Source organism: Myotis brandtii, unplaced genomic scaffold, assembly GCF_000412655.1.
Source record: "Myotis brandtii unplaced genomic scaffold, ASM41265v1 scaffold621, whole genome shotgun sequence".
Lineage (NCBI taxonomy): Eukaryota > Metazoa > Chordata > Mammalia > Chiroptera > Vespertilionidae > Myotis > Myotis brandtii.
In genome coordinates this window covers 3,794,557-3,813,532 of record NW_005370372.1, presented here as the reverse complement: position 1 = coordinate 3,813,532, position 18,976 = coordinate 3,794,557, and the positions used below count along the sequence as shown (strand labels likewise).

Genomic DNA, 18,976 nt, shown 5'->3' with positions numbered 1-18,976 from the left:
ACTAGTATATAATCTCTTCACCTTCTAAAGAGTCTGTTATCCACAACTAGACACAAAGTACACACAAATGAAATTGTCCATGAGCGAACATCCATCGCACAAAACTTTATTTAATCCTATAAGCGCCTGGCTTTATGCTAGGCCTGATGACCTAACCTAAATCACGACCTAGCTTAGGGTGTCAAGAATCTCACTCAGATATCATACATTTCAAAATATAAAGGAAATTGAAAATAGAACATAATTTTCTAGGCCATGGCTTTGAAATGGATCATATCATTTCACACAGAAGCGAAGGGTATCTGTTCACTCTTAAAGGGTTGTCAGCGTTCAAGCTGTATTTTGCCTACACTAACGGTGATTTCTCTGGCATTGACAATCTCGATTGTTGAGGAGAGGAGCTAAATTTTAATGTTTAGCAAAGGCTTTATCCTGAGAAATGTTAGAGCAATGGACTGAACAGAGTTCTCTTTCATTGATAAAAGGAGTTACATGGAGATTCTTGTTTTCTAAAAGTTGCAAATTGCCGATGGGAATGGAAGCCCAGATAACGGTGTCTCTGACCTCGGGTACAGAATTTATACAGAATTTATTCGGGTATATGAAAGATGCTTCTGAAGACCTAATTATTTTGAGCCTCTGATATTTAACACTGGCTCCTTCATGACTTTGCTCTACCCTTTGGCTATGATTGTGTGTGTGTGTGTGTGTGTGTGTGAGAGAGAGAGAGAGAGAGAGAGAGAGAGAGAGAACAGAGATTCAGATATGGAAGAAATGGAGAGGACTCTAAAAACAGGCCCCGATCCCCACTACTACTACAGGCAGAATGGGCTTTTTTAATGGGCATTTGAAGACAATCTGGCAAACTGGAGTCAAGCTGTTTGTCAATTGCTCAGTCAGATAGCCATAAGGATTCTTCACGGCTGGGAATTTGGAGCTAAGTAAGAAAACAAAGCCAAACTCAGCAAAAGTGCTTTGCCTCAGAGCCTTGGAGAACCTTGGTTACGTGCAATAATCTCTTCCTTGGCATTCCAATTGAATTCCCTCTCTCAATTCAGTTTATAACCAGGATTTTTTTTTAAAAAAATGTAATTCCTGCCAGCAGAATGATTAATGTCCACAATGGGTTTAAAGCCAATATTCTAAACCTGCCGTGGGCAAACTACGGCCCGCGGGCCGGATCCGGCCCGTTTGAAATGAATTTCTAAACCAATTTAAAATAATGTTTTTATTTCAAAGCTGGCCTCTTTTATGACTTGATTGCGCCTCTTTTACGGCACACATCCTGTTGTGCCTGGTGTAATAGGTATTTAAATGGTCAGCTTATCGTGCTGACTGGAACAAGTGCTCACCAAGGAAAGGACTCATACCATACTTCTTGTACTTATAGATGTAGCAGACAACAATTTACATGGTGGGCACTCTAAAATATTCGTGAATCAATATAGTTCTTGGGGATTTTTTTTTAGTTTAGTAACGTATTAAAGGAATTTCTCTAAAGTATGATGGATGAGTGGAGAGCAAGGAATAAGAGATTAAATGGACAACATTCTTTATAAAAGCCAAAAAGCTTTGTCTCATATTGACCCATAATTTGCCAACCATCAATTCTAACCAGATTTTCCAGTTTCCACTTTAAGGTGAATATAATCTGTACAGTTAGAGCTTAATTCAGATGCTACATACCTTGAAAAAGATCTATGCTAGCAATGTACCTCAGAAAGTTTATCTTTAGTTATTAAAAATCTAAGGTATTTTTACCCAGAAGTGATTTTAGAAAAGCGTTTGAAATCCTGCCTTATCAATATTTGTGGTCAAATTTGGAAACCAAAGGATATTTGTTTTAAAGGTAATTTCACCTAAGAGCGACGGCTCTGAATTTCATCTCCAAAGCACAAATAGATGATGCATCTTAACTCCAGGCCACCTTTAAATCAATTCCTGCTACACATTCCATCAGCACTGAGCTCTGAAGCTTTCACCATTTCATGAATAATTCCAGGCTAAGCTTGATAATCTTTTTTCCTCACTTCAATTAAAAAAAGAAGAACCAAAGAGGGGATGTAAGCAAAACAAGTGCAAGCTGATAAACTGCTAGATAAATATATTTTACATGTGAAATTTCTAATGTAAAAGCTGAAATATATACATAAAACTGTATGTATAGAAAACTATCGAATACCTATCAGAAAATTAGAAAGATATGAGATAAAGTAAACTAATGCAGATCATTATAAGATTCCATAAAGGCAAACTGTTGAAAAAAAAACATTATGGAAGAGACATAGCTATTACAGATATAATGAGGAAGGACAGAAGACATCACTTCCTTTCACCTGAAGTCAGAATATGTCATTGCTCTGCAGCAAAGTAACATGTGTTTTTTCTTCAACAAAATATGCCCATTGAATGTAATGGGAAATTGCTCATACCACTGTAGTTGATATAATTGATTGAATAACCAAAGTTTAGCATACTAGCATAAAGACATCTTTGCTTGACCTACTTTAGATATCAAAATAAAAAATACAACCGCATAGAACATATGCATTATCAGAAACCCCTGCAAAAAGTATGCATAATTGTATTTTCACACAAAGGTTTTAAAACTCCAGGCATATCAGCAGGTTCTGAGTACTAATGGAAAATGGAATTGATGCAATTATGTTGAACAGTGGCAGGAAGCATGGCTTTTAAGAGAATCAGCTTAAAGAAGAAAAAAAAAATCCCAGTCGTATTTGCATTAAAGCAGTCAAGATGCTAAAGGAAAGACCTGCTCTTTGTGCCAGCTAAACCCCTGCCCGACTTGGAAAGTAACTTGCTGAAGCCATGCCAAGCCCTTTGCTTGAAAAGAACATCTTAATCGGTTTCTTCTAATAAAATTCAAAATGCTCTTTAGGTGACGAAAATACACTCATTGTCTTATTTCAGCTTAATGTTCTGGTCTCTTGGAATGTTCTGAGTATTACTATTCAGGGAACAGGAAAAAAAAAAGTCCCTGAGTCTGAATTTAAGGAGCGACAATCCGGCTGAATGGACTAACAAAAGTTGGAAGCTTTTAATGCCAGAAAGACTGCTTCTATTTAAACCCAGGTTTGTACATAATAGAGACTCCAATCTCTTCTTATTTTCTGCATGGTTGTTAAATAATAACATTTAGGTGTGATAACAGAACTAGGTTGATAATGTTTAAAGAATGCGTAAAGCTCTTTTTGGCAACCAAGGCAAAATCAATTATTCAATAGGTCTTTTCCAATCAAGGCATAATTTAAGTCATGAGGTTTTGTTTATGCTTGAATTATGACTGCTAGTGTATATTTAAGAGGTTGGAAAGTTTATAAAAGGAGCACTAAAATAATCACCACATCTTATTATCAAAACCACTACATGCCTGCCCATCATCTTAAGTATCTTCATTGAAAGTTGTTAATCTAGTCTATAAACATGATTTGTATATATATATATAGACATAACTCTAATTCCACAATAAAATTCAATAAACCCTTATTTATTTTATGTAAGCCGATTTTATAATCACTTTGCAACTCTTCACTTACTCATTAAACAATAGGTCCTTGGGTTAAGAATGACAGCTCTGTTGGAATGGTGTTTTTACATATAATAGTCTCTATCATCTAAAAGAAGTCATGGCCACATATACCACTTCTATTTGACCCAACTAAGGTCAGGAATACGAGGGGTTTGCTCCCCTTACTCTGTTTCTAATTTTGCTAGTGCTGTCTTAAAATCTTCAGACCTGTTGTGTTATCCAAGTTCAGTAATGAATAAAGTGCCAACTTGGTGTACCTCACACAGTTTGTACAGTTGTGTCTATTTACAAAAGAGGAAAGGACTTTCCTAATCTAAATTTTGTGAAATGAAGATTTTAGAAAACAGAAGCATCTAATGAAAGATTGTGTTTCATATGCTATAATTGGGACTTTCAATTGCTGCTAACTATAGTAACAGTGGCATCTTGGGTTTCAAGACTTCACTGGCTTTAAAAGAAGTAAGTGTAGTGAAATAAATTTAGGTATTTATTTATGATCCCTTTACATATTATTTGCCACATTCACATTCCAGTTATTTGTACTAAAAATGGATTACCTCCTTCTGACAGGTAGTTTTCAGCATGTCATTCTGTTCTATTACTAGCCATCAGTAATGGGAGGGAGGCAAGGCTCAAATACATAAATCATCAGAGTTTCCTGTTCTGCTCCAAGCTGTTACTGTACACCTGAGTGTTACAGTAACATTTTAAGTATTACTGTAACTAAAATGTTTGAGAAGCTAATTATTATATAATTATAAATTGGTAGTATTTGAAACTTTAAAGTGAGAAAGCATAAATAATACCAAAAACACAATAGCTTTTTTTGCTGACTTCTCAGTTTCTGTTATATGCATTTTAAAAGACAGTGTACACCTAGGAAAGACTGAATTTGTATTGAAATATAATGGGTCTTACTCATAGAGTATGTGTATGTATGTGTGTGTGTATATGTGTGTGTGTGTGTGTAGATAGCGCATTTATTTTTATCAGCTATATATCCCCTTTCCCTAATTCTGTCTTTAGCAAGTAAAATTCTATACTGAGGAAATATGTTTTTCACGAAAGAATTTAGCAACTGCTTCTTTAGTGCTATTGCTACTACAGAGACTCAAGAATTAATTTTTGTGAAATAAGTAGTCCCATCCTCTTCTTAATGAAATAGCAATTATCTTCTGTAAAACTATACTGTTTTGACTCTGTTGGTCTATCAATTCCATATAGACTAAAGACTTGACAATAGCCATCACATTATATATAAAATTAAATACGAGCAATCTTATAATCAAAGTCTAGTACCTGCTCATTTTTTATAAAAATAGTTTTAGTAAGGTGATAACTTAAGAATTAATTAGCTAGAATATCTCATACTTTTATTGTCAATACTCTTAAATGCTGGTAAGTTGTAAAGTTGAGAAAGGCAAGAATATTAGGCACTTTTACTGATTACTTCAAATTAGAACATAAGATTATTTTAATGGTGTTTTCCTTCTAAGGCAATACATAAATGAGCAGAGTAGAATATTCTAGGAATTGACAAAGGGGAAAATGGGATCCTGATATACATTCCACACCGAATGAAAAGCTTAATTATAAGAGCAGTAACTTGGGAAAAGTATGTTCACTAATTTACATGAATTAGTGACAAGTAAAAATATAAATTTCTGGTATTTATGAATTACCTCAATCTTTTCAAAGAGAATTTAGAGGCATTTAATGTCGTGTGTTAAATATATTTAAAGTTTGACATAAAAATCCATAAATTATTGCTAAAAAGTAAGTAGTTAATTAAAAATTTAAGGTATGTTTAAGCTATGCTGTTGTGCATACTTTGGAAAACAAACTTGTTAATATTCATATTAATGGCCTAAAATTTCTGCAGATATTGTAAAATGCATTTTCAGGAGATCTCTGACTCCCTGCAAACACAGTCCATAATTAATTTTCCTCTTCTTATTCCATTTCCCTCTTCCAGTCTTGTCTCTGACACCATCAAGCTGTATGTCCTTAGCCAAGACATTTAGCACCCCTGGGCCTCCATGCCTACCTACTTCAGAGGCATTCTGTAATAAATGAGTTATCAGGTGGAATTTCTCAAAAACATAAAAAGCACTCCATAGAAGTAACATCAATATTAAGTGCTCAAGGCACTTAACTTCCAGGGAATGAGGGAGGTTTGAAAGGAAATCACGCATCTTGGAAATGCAGGCGATACTTGCCATCTTTTACAGCTCAGCACATTGTTTCATGGCTAGTGCTGCCCTAAAATAGCACATGGCTTAGCACTTTGCTCTGCCTTTTATGTGTTCTGCTTGCCAAGTCATACTCAGTGTTAGAAAACGTCTAACCTTTCTGTTCCTTGCTTTTAAATTTGTTTTCATTAACAACAGAGGTCTTTAGTAACACATAACAGAAAATGCAGACGGCAAAGAAGTGCTGGAATTTGCCCAAAGCTTGCTGCTCTTTTTCTCAATACTTTTATTATTTGACAGTCATATAACTAAAACAAAAATGATAGTTTTTTTAATACTCATTACATAAAAGGTGTTTAGGAAAAGGAAAAAGTGAGTGTGTCTCAGTGTATATTTAGTTGATGCTGCAATGGTGACCATAAAAAAAAAAAAAAGAATACGCGAATCACTTCTTTTAAGAGAAAGTGTAGGCTATCTTGAACTTATAGAAACACACCCTGACCAATTTGCACAGAGGTAAGGAGAGAGAAAAATACCTTTTTCTATAGTTATCCTTTGTTTGAGCTCAGACCTGTTCCCATAGCCAAAAGGGAGACCTCACCTACAGCAACTAACTAAACATATTCCAGAGAACCAAGATGGTGGCATAGGCAAAAGCCTGTACTCGCCACCTCCCACAACCACATCAAAATTACAACTAAAATACAGAACAACCATGTTCCAGAACCGCGGAAAGCTGGCTGACTGGAAGGCCTACAACCAGAGAAGTAAAGGAGAAAGCACACTGAGACGGGCAGGAGGTGCAGAGGCACAGAGGTCCGGCACCCAGGTGGGCCGCTTTTTAGTTGGGAGGGAGATCTTCTCTGCAGAGACTGCCTGGAGGAGCAAGGGGTCCCAGCCCCAGACCAGACCCCCAGCCCCGGGTCCCAGAGCTGGGAAAAGAAGTTCCTATGGGCAATAAGAACTACAGGGTGTAAAAACCAGTGTGGATTGGGGCTCAGTGACATGGAGGCTGCTGGAGACCCAGCTGTTCCTCTTAAAAGGCCAGCACTACAAACTGAACATACAAGTGCCCGCTTCCTCTGAGCTCTAGCACCAGGGCGAGGCTCTGGGGGATGCAGACACATATGAGGAGGATCTGGATTGTCTGGCATCAGGGCAGGAACTTGGGGGTGGCTTTCTCCCAGATGGAGGTGCTTGCAGGGATCATTGTTCCTGTGCTGGACCTCCCCAGGTGCAGGGCTGACTGGCAGCCATTTTTGTTTGCTCTCCCCTGGTGATTCCCTAAGATCCTGCTCCATCCAATTTATAACCCCACACCAGCTGTGTGCAGAGGCTTTTGCATATGAACGGCCTGTCCTTGCTCAGGCTAAAATTATATGAATTTCGTAAACAAGCTGCAGCTGGGTCAGGGAGCCCCAAACCTATCAATAAAAGGCTCAAGCCCCGGCACCAGCCTGTCTTGCTTCACAGCTGGGCCTTGTCTGGGCACTTCCAAACCCGATACAAAGAGGAGGAATCTGCAGATCTCGCTGTAGCTCCTGCTGGGTGGCCCCAGGCAGGGGCTGACTTTGCATCTCCCCGGAAACCCAAGAGCCAGTGTATCCAGTGGTCAGTGTGAGACCATACCAGATTACAACTCTACAGGTCCATAAGCAACACACTCAAGGGGCAGACTCAGTGATCACCAAAGCCCCACTGAAGCAAGTCCTGCTCCATAAGGGTGTCTCCTGCATAGCAGCTCTCCCACTGTAGTCATAGCTGGTTCTCACAGCCAATTGTTTGACCATAAATGTTCACACTTATCTATGGATAATCATGGAATATGACACATATTGTTCATGAAATTGCCTTGATTGGATGACTGAGTAAACACAGCACACAAACTCACTCTTCTGATTTCAGATTGCTGAAGCATCCCTTTTCTGTTCTCAATTGCAGGAACCTCGTACTTTTAGAAATGGCTGACCATCACAACATCATCTTTTGGCAAAACAATTAAGCTTAATAGAATATGAGAAAATTCACCGAGGACAAGAATTACCTTTTTATGACAGGGTTTCTCACTTTTTTTCTAAAAATCTTAAAAAGAGAGAGAGAAACATTCTACTCTACTATTTCCCATGAGACTTTCCTTGCACTACTTAAAACTTCCCTCCTTCAATTTAAGGCTATGAAAGAGATTTTGTTTTATTTTGAGTACCAGAGTCCTATATAAATATATATTATAGGGGACAATAGACATATGAAATCTCTTGGCAATTTCTTCTCATCTTCTATTCCCATTGTATTTTATAACAGTTTTAATTTGCTCTTTACATCACAAATTTAGTGCTACTCTATTTCAGACTCTGTATGGTTGAGTACTGCCCAATGCGCCCTTGCATTCATCTGTTCCTTCCTGATTTCAATGACACTGTCACAGAGGAAAATTTCAGAGCCTCTTATTACACAGCACTCCTTATTGAGTTTGGTTTATCAAAACATGCAGGTGCTATTTAAGATGTTTAATTGACATTTAACTGAGACCATCAGGAAGGGATTTAAAAGAAACTGCAGTAACACAAGTTTTCCCAAGAACTAAATATTTCAGAAGATTCAATACAACCAGAGTGAGCTTTCTCCAAGATGAATGGAGAAATCAAGAACAATTGGCTTTATTTTCATCTCTTGGGCGACCATAAGACAAACTGTTCTCAACAAATGTGCCTTGAAAGGTTAATGCTACCAGAGTTCATAAAGAGGCAATTTATTATTTTGAGTTTATTGTCCAATGTCAATTCATCAGCTTTTGGGTTTAGCTCACCAGTTCACAGGGGTCCTTTTATTTATCGTTTAATTAACTAAGCTTCTTGTCAAATGAGGCAGATATAGGCGATAAAAAATGTTTTGTAAAATTCCATCCTCTTTCATTTACATACTGTCAATGACTTGGAGACATTTATAACTTTATTAATAAAAATTCAGCACTGAAAGAAGGCAAAAAGAATCACTAAATAAATAGCTGAAAGAACTGATAAGGCTCTACACTTAATGTACTTGTTGCCCAATACAACCCACAGTGACATTTTTATGTTTTTAAAGCACTGTCATGCACATGCAAATGTAAATGTAAAACTCAAACTTGAGCTGGAAAATTGGCCAAAATAAGCTAAGAAAAATGTATCCAAATAGTAGCACCTTTATGAAGTTTTAACCCTTTGAGTTTTAGGCAATGACTCACAGGCTTCAAAGGAAGAGGGACAGTTTAGTAGTAGGACGTCTTTACTGTTCTAGTGAACACAAGCAAAGAATTAATAGTGACAAATGACTGACTTTCTGGCATCCATTTAACCTATCAATGAATTTATTTTTGAGCCCCCAAAGCTTTATAAATGCTTTAAGATATTGCCGGGGGCACCTTAATAACTCATCAGAGTTTTTATTTGTGTTTACTAAAATATATTTTTATTGATTTCAAAGAGGAAAGAAGAGGGAGAGAGAGATGGGAACATCAATGATGAGAGAGAATAACTGATCTTCTGACTCCTGCATGCCCCACACTGGGGATTGAGCCTGCAATCCAGGCATGTGCCCTGACTGGGAATCAAACCGTGACCTTCAGGATCATAGGTCAATGCTTAACCACTGAGCCACGCCAGTCGGACAATAACTCATAAGAGTTTTGAAACAAAAGAAAAACTGCAGTGGACTCAGACTTCCCTTTTTGTAAAATAATATTCATCTGGGCTTTCTGAAGCCTATGCAATACTGAGTGCAAATTACCTTTATCCTACTTCTTTATCTCCAGATATTATCTTTCTAGACCTAAAAACACATAAAAATGATAATCCTGTATCCATCAGGATTACTTTAAATAGTAAGTCTGATGACTCAGAGATTAGTACTAGGGAGACAAACATCCACATGACTGAATTATTGCTTGTTAGTAGAGGTGGAGCTACTGTGTAATTTTGGATAAGTTGACTTTCTTAAAACAATAAGGAAAGAAATGTTGCTATTTCAGTAACTTAATAATACATATCCTCATTATCTTACATGAGATTAATAAATCCAATAATTAAATTTCAATTAAGTATTGAATGTAAGGTCTATTATTTTCTTCACACACAAAGTATTCCAGCAGCAAACTTTCCTGAATAAATTTCAATTTGCTCATCAAAAGTATGGAAAAAATCTGATATACTATTTAACAGCCACTACTTTAAGTGTAGTATATGACCTACATTTGGTATTTATATTGATGAAATTATATTTTTATTTATATCTTCCTATGGACATATTTACACAGATATATTTCATTTCATGGTACAGAAATCGATTAGAAATTATCCCACATGCCCCCTTTCTGATTTTAATGATGCAATTTCTAGCCACTCACTATGCCATGACGATCATTAGAAGTAAATTGAGTAGACTAAGTTCTTACTAAGTTCAAGCTCATCATAAAAAAATGGACTTAAAAAAATAGAATCTTCAAAAATTCCTCTCATGCTTTTTATATTTTAGTGCTATGATAAAGAAATCAATTTCTATTGCATTCTCCCTGCTATATGTCATTGTTTTAAATTATCCAGAATTCACTTAAGAGTGGTTGCAGTGTATCAATGCTCTATTGGTTGGGAGCTGTAGCAGTAAGGGGTATCGAAATTTATGTTAATTCAACATTTACTGAGCAATATATCACAGTCTCTATGCTAAGTGGAGGGGTAGTAATGAAGACCATATTTCTGCCCTAAAGGAACTTATAAATACTAACTTTAATGTAAGCCTCCCTGTATTGTATTGTAATGCAGTGGTTCTCAACCTTCCTAATCCAGTGCCTCATGTTGTGGTGACCCCCAATTTCATTGTTACAAATTGAACATAATTAAAGCATAGTGATTAATCACATAAACAATATGTAATTATATATGTGTTTTCCAATGGTCTGCGACCCCTGGAAAGGGTCGTTCGACCCCGAAAGGGGTGGCGACCCACAGGTTGAGAACTGCTGTTGTAATGGGATATACTATATATACTACCCAATACCCTTTACAAGCTTAATTCATTTAATTTTCAAAACAGTTATATGAAGTACGTGTTTTTAACCATTTTACAGATTATAAAATTCCGGATTAGGGAGATTAAATAATTACTCTAATGTAGCATACCCAGAAAGTAGCAGACAATCATTATTTAAAACCAGTTTTGTATGATTTTTTGAAAATTCTTTGTTTAGTTTTGTTCTTCCCCTTGCCCAGTTCATTTACATAAAATATTATTGAAAACATTAAAGAGGTTACTATAGAAGACTTTCTTGAAGGAGGTGATATTTATAAAATAAAACTAAACTTAAATATCACATAATTATAGGGCAGTGACGGTGAACCTTTTGAGCTCGGCATGCCAGCATTTTGAAAAACCCTAACTTAACTCTGGTGCCGTGTCACATATAGAAATTTTTTGATATTTGCAATCATAGTAAAACAAAGATATTTTTGATATTTATTTTATATATTTAAATGCCATTTAACAAAGAAAAATCAACCAAAAAAATGAGTTCGCATGTCACCTCTGACACGCGTGTCATAGGTTCGCCATCACTGTTATAGGGCAACAAGGGATATAAGAAATAATTTTTCCCAAGTTTTTTTTAACTGGTCGGGAAACTGAGGTCTTGCTAAAGTTTCAGAATTAATTCGTGAATAATCAAAGATTAAAAACCAAGATAGTTTGGTTTCTATGTAAATGCTGTTCTCACTATGCCACAATGCCGATCACACATTCATACAATTTATGTATATCAAAAATGTCTATTTAAATATATTTCCTAATATTTTAATTAAAATATGTTGTAGAGGCCAATCTAATCATGGTAAACATTTCTGCACTTTATTATAACTAAAATTTTGGTGTTATTTTTCATTAATCAAAAAATATAAAAGCATTATGTACATACAAAATACATTTCAGAATAAGGATTATTACCAGTAACAATCAGAGATATTTCATAATAAAAAAGAGTTCAATTCATCAGAAGGCATAACAATTCTAAATATGTCAGTACCTAATAACAAAAAGTCAAAAACATGAATCAAAAACTGATAGAACTGAAAAAGAGAAATAGATAAATCTGTAACTATAGTTGGAGAGTTCAACTTCTTCTGTCGCTAATTGAACTAACAACTAGACCAAAAATCAGAAAAAGTATAGAAAACATAGAAATTCATCAACTGATTGAATCTAATTGATATTAATAGAACACTATGTGGCAAAAGCAGTATACATATTCTTTTCTATATAGACTATAATGAGTTTAAAGAATTAAAAACACCTGATGTATGCTCTTTGACAACAAGGAGTTAAAGCAGAAATCTATAACAGATATATAAAAATATGCAAATATTTATAAATTATACAAAATATTTCTAAATAACCCATGGGTAAAAGAAAACATAACAGAGGAATTAGAAGACATATTGAACTGACTGAAAATCAAAACACATTTCATCAAAATATGTGGGGCACTGCTAAAGCAGTATTTCGGAAATTTGTACCATACCTCCATAACTGGTAGTATCAGGGAAAACTTCTCAAATCAGTAATTTAACAGTCTATGCTAGGTAGTTATAAAAGAACAAATTATACATAAAGCAAGAAAAAATAAGATAATTAAATTATGGAGCATAAATAAAAAATGTTAAACAGAAAAGTAATAGACAAAAAAGGTTGATTATTTAAAGAGATCAATAAAATGGAAAAATTGATCTCTATACAGATCAGTCAGAGCATAAAGGAAGCAGACATACATCATTAATATCAGAAATGAAATAAAAAAACATTACTACAGATCCTACAGACATAGTAAGGATAATAATATAATGTTAATAACTTTGTCAATAAATTAAATATCTTAGATTCACAATCAGAATTGCTAGCTGAAAAAGTAATCTTATTATAAGAATTTATCTAATTTTTAAATAGGAACAACACAATATAATTAACTCAGTTATCATATTTTATATATAAAAATGTAAAAAAAAATTTCCATTTTTCTGAAGCTCAGAACCTTCTCTTAAAATTACATGTAACTGATACCTTTTATCAAATTATTTTGTATTTACTCCTGATTTTATAAAATACTACATGCTAAAATCTCTACTGGATAAATGCAATGCTTTCTCTTTTTATATTAACAAGCAAAACAATTTTTGTCTATTGTACATATGTATCCTTGCCTTTCCATATGACCTTTATAATTTAACCGGGGCAGTGGGAGGAATACAGTGACAATAATGTTATAAAATATAAATCTGTTAAACTATTGAATTGCTTTTCCACAAGTATTCAACTTAAAAAACATTTGCATTAACTATATATTCATTCGAAAAGCTATTTGGCATAAAATGAGAATTATAAAAATTACACAATATAATATCTTCTAGGAGTAAGTTCTCTTAACATGCAAGGTTTAGCTAGCACAAATGTAACTAATTAATAACATCTGAAGTACATTCTCCCATAGGACTGATGACCATCTGGTTGACCTTGCGCTAGATCAATAGAGATGGCAAATCTGTAAATCGTTTCTTAAATGTTATCAGTCCATCATTCCACCACAAGCAGAAGGGCTGGAACTCGGATGTGAGAAAGGATCTCTTGTTTCTTATACCTTTAAATCAACTATGATTCATCATTTGACTCTAAATAAGACAAGACTGAGAGGATTCTCCTAAAGTTCTCCCCAGGAAGAGACAGGCAGAGGATCAAGTTACAGTGAAGATTTCAAGACAAAAGAGTCAGGAGGCAATGTAATTATGAGAAACTATAAAGATGCGAAAGACCTCTGCCTGGTGTAACTTGAAATTACTTGAATTTCCTCAAAAGCATCTTCCAAGTCCTGATTTTTGGTTGCAAATTAGTTTCAAAATTTTGAAATATGAAATGAAGTATATACCTTTATGCATTTAAATTAACATATGTTCATATAGAAGGTGGGGCAAAAGTAGATTTATAGTTGTTCATATGGAGAATAATACAATAATTGATAAATAATAGTGCAATAATAAGCTCTGTATTGGGTTTACTCACAACTATAAACAGATTTTTTGCCCCACCCTATATATGTCAACCCTGCACAAATTTCTGTATTTTGATGTCAAGACTAAACTACTTTGGAAGAAATTTAGTAACCTACTCAGAGAAGTCATCATAAAATCAATGACAAACTTTAATAAGAAATTTGGAACAAGCATCTCAAGCAGGTATACTATCAAATCTCTTAAGAAAATGCTTATAAATTTATGATTAAAACTTAAACACTTTAACGTGTTTTTTTCCCCCCCAAGGTACTTTTCCTATGATACTTTGACTAATATATATAGTCTAATATATGTATAGTCTAACTTAAGAGTTTTTTGTATTTTATGAAGAAATTATGGAATTTCCTTATTGATATATCACTTTAAAATAGTCTCTAAATTGTGATATTTTATCTCTATGATTATTTCCTATTAAGGCTATTGGAGAGTATTATGCTATGTGAAATAAGCCAGTCAGAGACAAACAAGTATCACATGATCTCACTTGTATGTGGAATCAAGTGAACAAAACAAACTGATAAACAAAAAAGATCCAGGCATAAGCATGCAACAGACTGAAGTATTTAAAAGGGAAGGGGGAGGGGTTATGGGAAGAGATTAACCAAAGAATTATCTATGCACAGCCCACGGACAGATAATATAGTGCAGTAGGCCTGGGGAGGGGACAGGTGAGGGGTGGAGGGTGTCTATGGGGAGAAGAAGGGAGACATCTGTAATACTTTCACAATAAAGATAATCCTCACCCAAGGAGTGCGGATATTTTTTCCATTGATTTTTAGAGAGAGTAGAAGGAAGGGGGGAGTGAGAGAGACAGAGAGAGGAGAGAGAGAAAGAGAAAGATCAACCTGAGAGAGACACATCGATTGGTTGCCTACCGCTCACTCCCCTGACCTGGCCATGGACTGAATCTGCAACTGAGGTATGTGCCCTTGACTGGGAATAGGATCCGTGACCCTTTGGTCTGCAGACCAACACTCTGACCACTGAGCCAAACCAGCCAGGGCAATAAAGATCTTTTTTTTTTAAAAAAAGGCTCTTGGGAAGAATAAGATATCAGGAATTATAAAACTTTCAGATCAATAGCTTATTTTACCATATTGTATTCTACATCTATCTCTCTATATATAAAAGCCTAAGCGACCGAATGACCCGCCGCTGGTCACTATGACATGCAGTGACCACCAGGGGGCAGCCGCTCAACACAGAAGCTGCCCTCTGGTGGTCAGTGCGCTCCCACAGTGGGAGTGTTGCTCAGCTGACCAACCTGTACTGGTGGCCCACTCCCTCCCTCTGTAGTCCTACAGGTCCAATCTCCAGAGAACAGGCCAGACACCAATGGACTGGTGCTGCCAGCACAATCCCAACTGTGCCGCTGGCCTCCTGGAAGTTGGCCTCGGGCACTGCGGCCACTTCCCCTCCCTAGGCGCTCCTCAAGGAAGAAACAATATGAAAGCCGCCGCCAGGTGGCTCCCAACAACCAGCGTGAACATCAGTGGGATGGATCCAGGTTCCGGGACAGCAAGCGCATCCCACCACCCGCCCAGAGGGCCAATCGCATCCCAGCCCCCCTCCCTTCTCCCTCAGAACAGGTGCCAGATGCAGGGCTCACAGCTGGCAAGTGCCACTGAGTGGGGCGAGTCTCTCGCGAGCAGGACTGACTGGGCACAAGTCTGCAGCAGGCGCAATGGGGCTGGGATGAGCGGGAGCGGAAGGTAGGAGTAGCAGGCAGCACTGGACTGCTGGTTTCGGCCCAATCCCCACAGACCATGCCAAGGGACCCCACCCATGCACGAATTCGTGCATTGGGCCTCTAGTATGTTATAAACGAAGGTAAGTCTTATTTAGCAAGAATCTGTTTTGAGTTTGGGAACACTTAAAATATTAGAGATGCAGTATTTTTAAAAGCCCATTATACCTTCTAGTCACTGTATACAGAGCACTTACTGTCCTACATAGTATTAAAGTTTGGTTTTAAAAGTTTGCATTACTGAACTTCATTAAAAGACAAATTTTAATTGTCACTTCAAATATACACTTGATGAAATATCTCTGGTGACACACTTATCTTTAATATTTACCTATTTTGAATTAAGTTCGGGTTAAACAAAGTTTGATTAATGTTGATGAAATAGAGAGAAAGGGCTTAGAGACCTAATCTGTGGGACCACTCCATCTTCCTATATACTGAGAGAAATACAGAAAATAGGGAGAAATTGTACTGCTCCTTAATGCCTTTCTTTTCTTTCTTTCTTTTTTTTTTTTTAATATTTCATAGCTCTCAACTTAGGAGAAAAGTTGTAAGCTGACTATGAGATGCTTTAGTTAGTAATTTTTTTTTTTTTTTTAAAATAGGACACTTCAAAAGATCTGTTTTCCTTCCTTCACAACTTATCTGGATAGTCATGGGTTTTAAGGGGGAATGCCTGGCTTAGAAGCTAAGGAAGCAATTAGAAGCTTACGCACTCTAAGTTCATAAGGCTCCTATAGGACTTATGATAACCTTGGAGAAAGCTTTTGGTGGGGAAGGGAAGGGGAAGAGAAGGGAGGGGAGGAGAAGAAGGGAGGAGAGGGAAAGGGAAGGGAGGGAAGGGGACCGGAGGGGAGGGGAGGGGAGAAAGCCATTTGACTGATAAGTGTCAGTCATACTGCTACTTGAAATTCAAGATACCAGTGTTTCAAAGACATCCTGCTACAGGAAGGTCTTAGAGTATATTGTTTCTCAAAGGAAAATGAAAATATGCCCAATAATACTGAGGTTTATGCAGAAACAGAGTTGAAAGAAGCCATAAAAATATAAATAACCCTGCGTGGCAGGGTGATATTCCTGATCCATTTCTTATCCCATCTGTCCAATTACTATGGGTTATGTGACTGACGGAAATCATCCATCTGTAAGTCCTCTGAGCAATATACATTAAAGCTCATGCATACATTCGGCAAACCATTCCTCAGAGGGCTTACAACTTTTATGTGTGTGAAAATTTGAAGTCACACTCATTTCCCCAAGCTCCTGAAGATAACATCTGTACACAACAGCAATCAAAAGCATATTTTGAACTATTCCTTTAGTTCCTTTTCAATTAGGAGACTTTGCCAACCTCAGGAAGCCCTTGTGGAAATAGAAGAAACATTATTATATAGAAAGACCAGTGTCAAGACTAGTGCTCAAAATTTATTAGGAAAATTTTCAGTAATTTAACCTTCATAGTTCTTTCTGCTAATGAAGATTAGTACATGGGAGGTGTTTCTCAACCAAACTAGGTGAATATTAAAATCAGGGATGGTAGGCTTTGAGTTCTTCACCATCGCTCCCATGCATGCACATGCAAACACAGAAGAAATTTAAAAGGGGGAGAATACACTTCAAGCATTTTCAGAAACAAAATGCAATAGAGGGCTTTTGTCTATTAACTAATAATTTTAAATAGCCATATCATCCAAAAACCAGTCCCATAAATATTTTTTAAATCAATATTCAATAATACTTTACGGCCTTTAGTTTTTTAATCTGGATAAGAAAACATATGATAAATAACATTTTCCCAGAGAATTTATCAACTTGCTTACCATCAAATGTTAAATAAACTCTTGCTTGGGGCTGAGAAGATCCTTTGACACAGACAGAACAAACAAATACTCCAACCAACATGCAAATTGCCTGGAATGCCATTTCTTCAGATTTTCAAGTTAATATCCAAGAGAAATACCTTTAAAAAAGAGATAAGTTTCTTACATTTCATTTCACATTTTAGGAGCACACCCACACCCACACAAACATAACCAGCAATCCAGACAGAGCACCTTATTCACAAAAGACATTCCTGAACTTTCATAGTCATGCAAACAGTAGGAGGTGCTGTGACTTTGCTTCTTAGATGTGAAAATTTGGATTCAATTCCCTTGGTCTGGCAGTGTTTGCGAAAGAGAAACTCTCATTTTCCAAAACTTAAAGAACAAAGCAGCCAGGAAAAAGTGATTGACTCCCAAAGGAAAACCAATATTTAAATGTGATTGCCTCTCTAAAGATCACAGTATGTTTAAATGGCTTGAGAATGGTATGCATAGGTATGAATGGATGAAAACATCCCTTCCTACCATAAATACAGTAGTAGTAAAAAAAAATATCCCACATGAACATTCTGTACTCATTAGCTCTTGTACCTGAAATGGTGTTTCTATGCATTAATGGACATGTGCTCAATCCTTGATCACTGAAATCATTTGAATCAGTTATCGGCCAATTTATACAGATGACCACGCAGCTGTTAAGTGATGCAGATGAGGTAACCTTGGACTGGTGCCAAATTCAAACCAATGACCTAGTGGTGAGCAATCTAGTGAACCATATATCCCTCAATGCATAGTTCATATAAATCAACCAGAAAGTGGCTGTCAAAATCCCAATAGATAAATCAGAGAGACAAGTCCTATCTGGAACTGTAGCTATAAAATTGATACATGCTATTAACTAACGTCTGAATACCAAGGAAGATCAGGTAACCTGTTAACTACAGATCTATAAACTCTCCAGTGGTCACAACATGTGAAATAATCTCAGGACCATAAAAATAATATCCCATTATTTTGAGTCTAGCATAATTATATACTGAAATAACATAACAGTTTAATCTAGGAATTAATTTTTATAGATCACAACAATTCTGACCTTCCTTCAATATTATGTGGCTTTTAAAATTAAAATCTTATCACTGATTTTACTCAATAAAATGCCATTACAAGTTGTAAACACTGCTTCATTAATGCAGAAGAAAAAAAGACCAATTATACTGAACGTGCCATTCTAAACGAAAATTATAAGTTGATTTCCTAGGTGGCACATATACGTTATGAGAGTTAGAAACAAAATCGCACACCTCTTCTACCACACAGATGGAGGGAAGCCTTGAGATGTTTGTGTTGGTAATTTTCAAAAGAAACAGTTTCTTCCTGCTTCCACAACCCCTTCACCCTGTCATCCCTAAATTATCTTAGAAGAAAATTGATTTTATGGAGTGACTTTCCCTTAGTCATTTGTTCCCTGAGGGGAAAAAAAAAAGCCACAAAGATGCCTAACCTTTGTCTCTTTATTAAGAAGGCTGATAGGATTTACATATTTTTACGTATTGCTATTATCAGTATTTTATCTGGTA

General features: G+C 36.1%; 1 protein-coding gene across 3 annotated transcripts in view; it reads right to left on the bottom strand.

The window, feature by feature from the left end:
* SEMA3C (sema domain, immunoglobulin domain (Ig), short basic domain, secreted, (semaphorin) 3C) overlaps positions 1–18,976 on the bottom strand; it is a 156,641-nt gene that overhangs the window by 136,971 nt on the left and 694 nt on the right. For 2 of the 3 annotated variants that reach the window (XR_001359381.1, XM_005880038.2), the window contains exon 2: positions 17,394–17,533. Coding sequence is in view for 2 of the 3 variants with exons in the window: in XM_005880038.2 (XP_005880100.1) it covers positions 17,394–17,496 (103 nt within the window). In the remaining variant the exon portion in view is untranslated. Of the gene's footprint in view, positions 1–17,393; positions 17,534–18,700; positions 18,781–18,976 lie in introns of those variants that run through there. The other variant, XM_014528192.1, reaches the window with a different exon arrangement.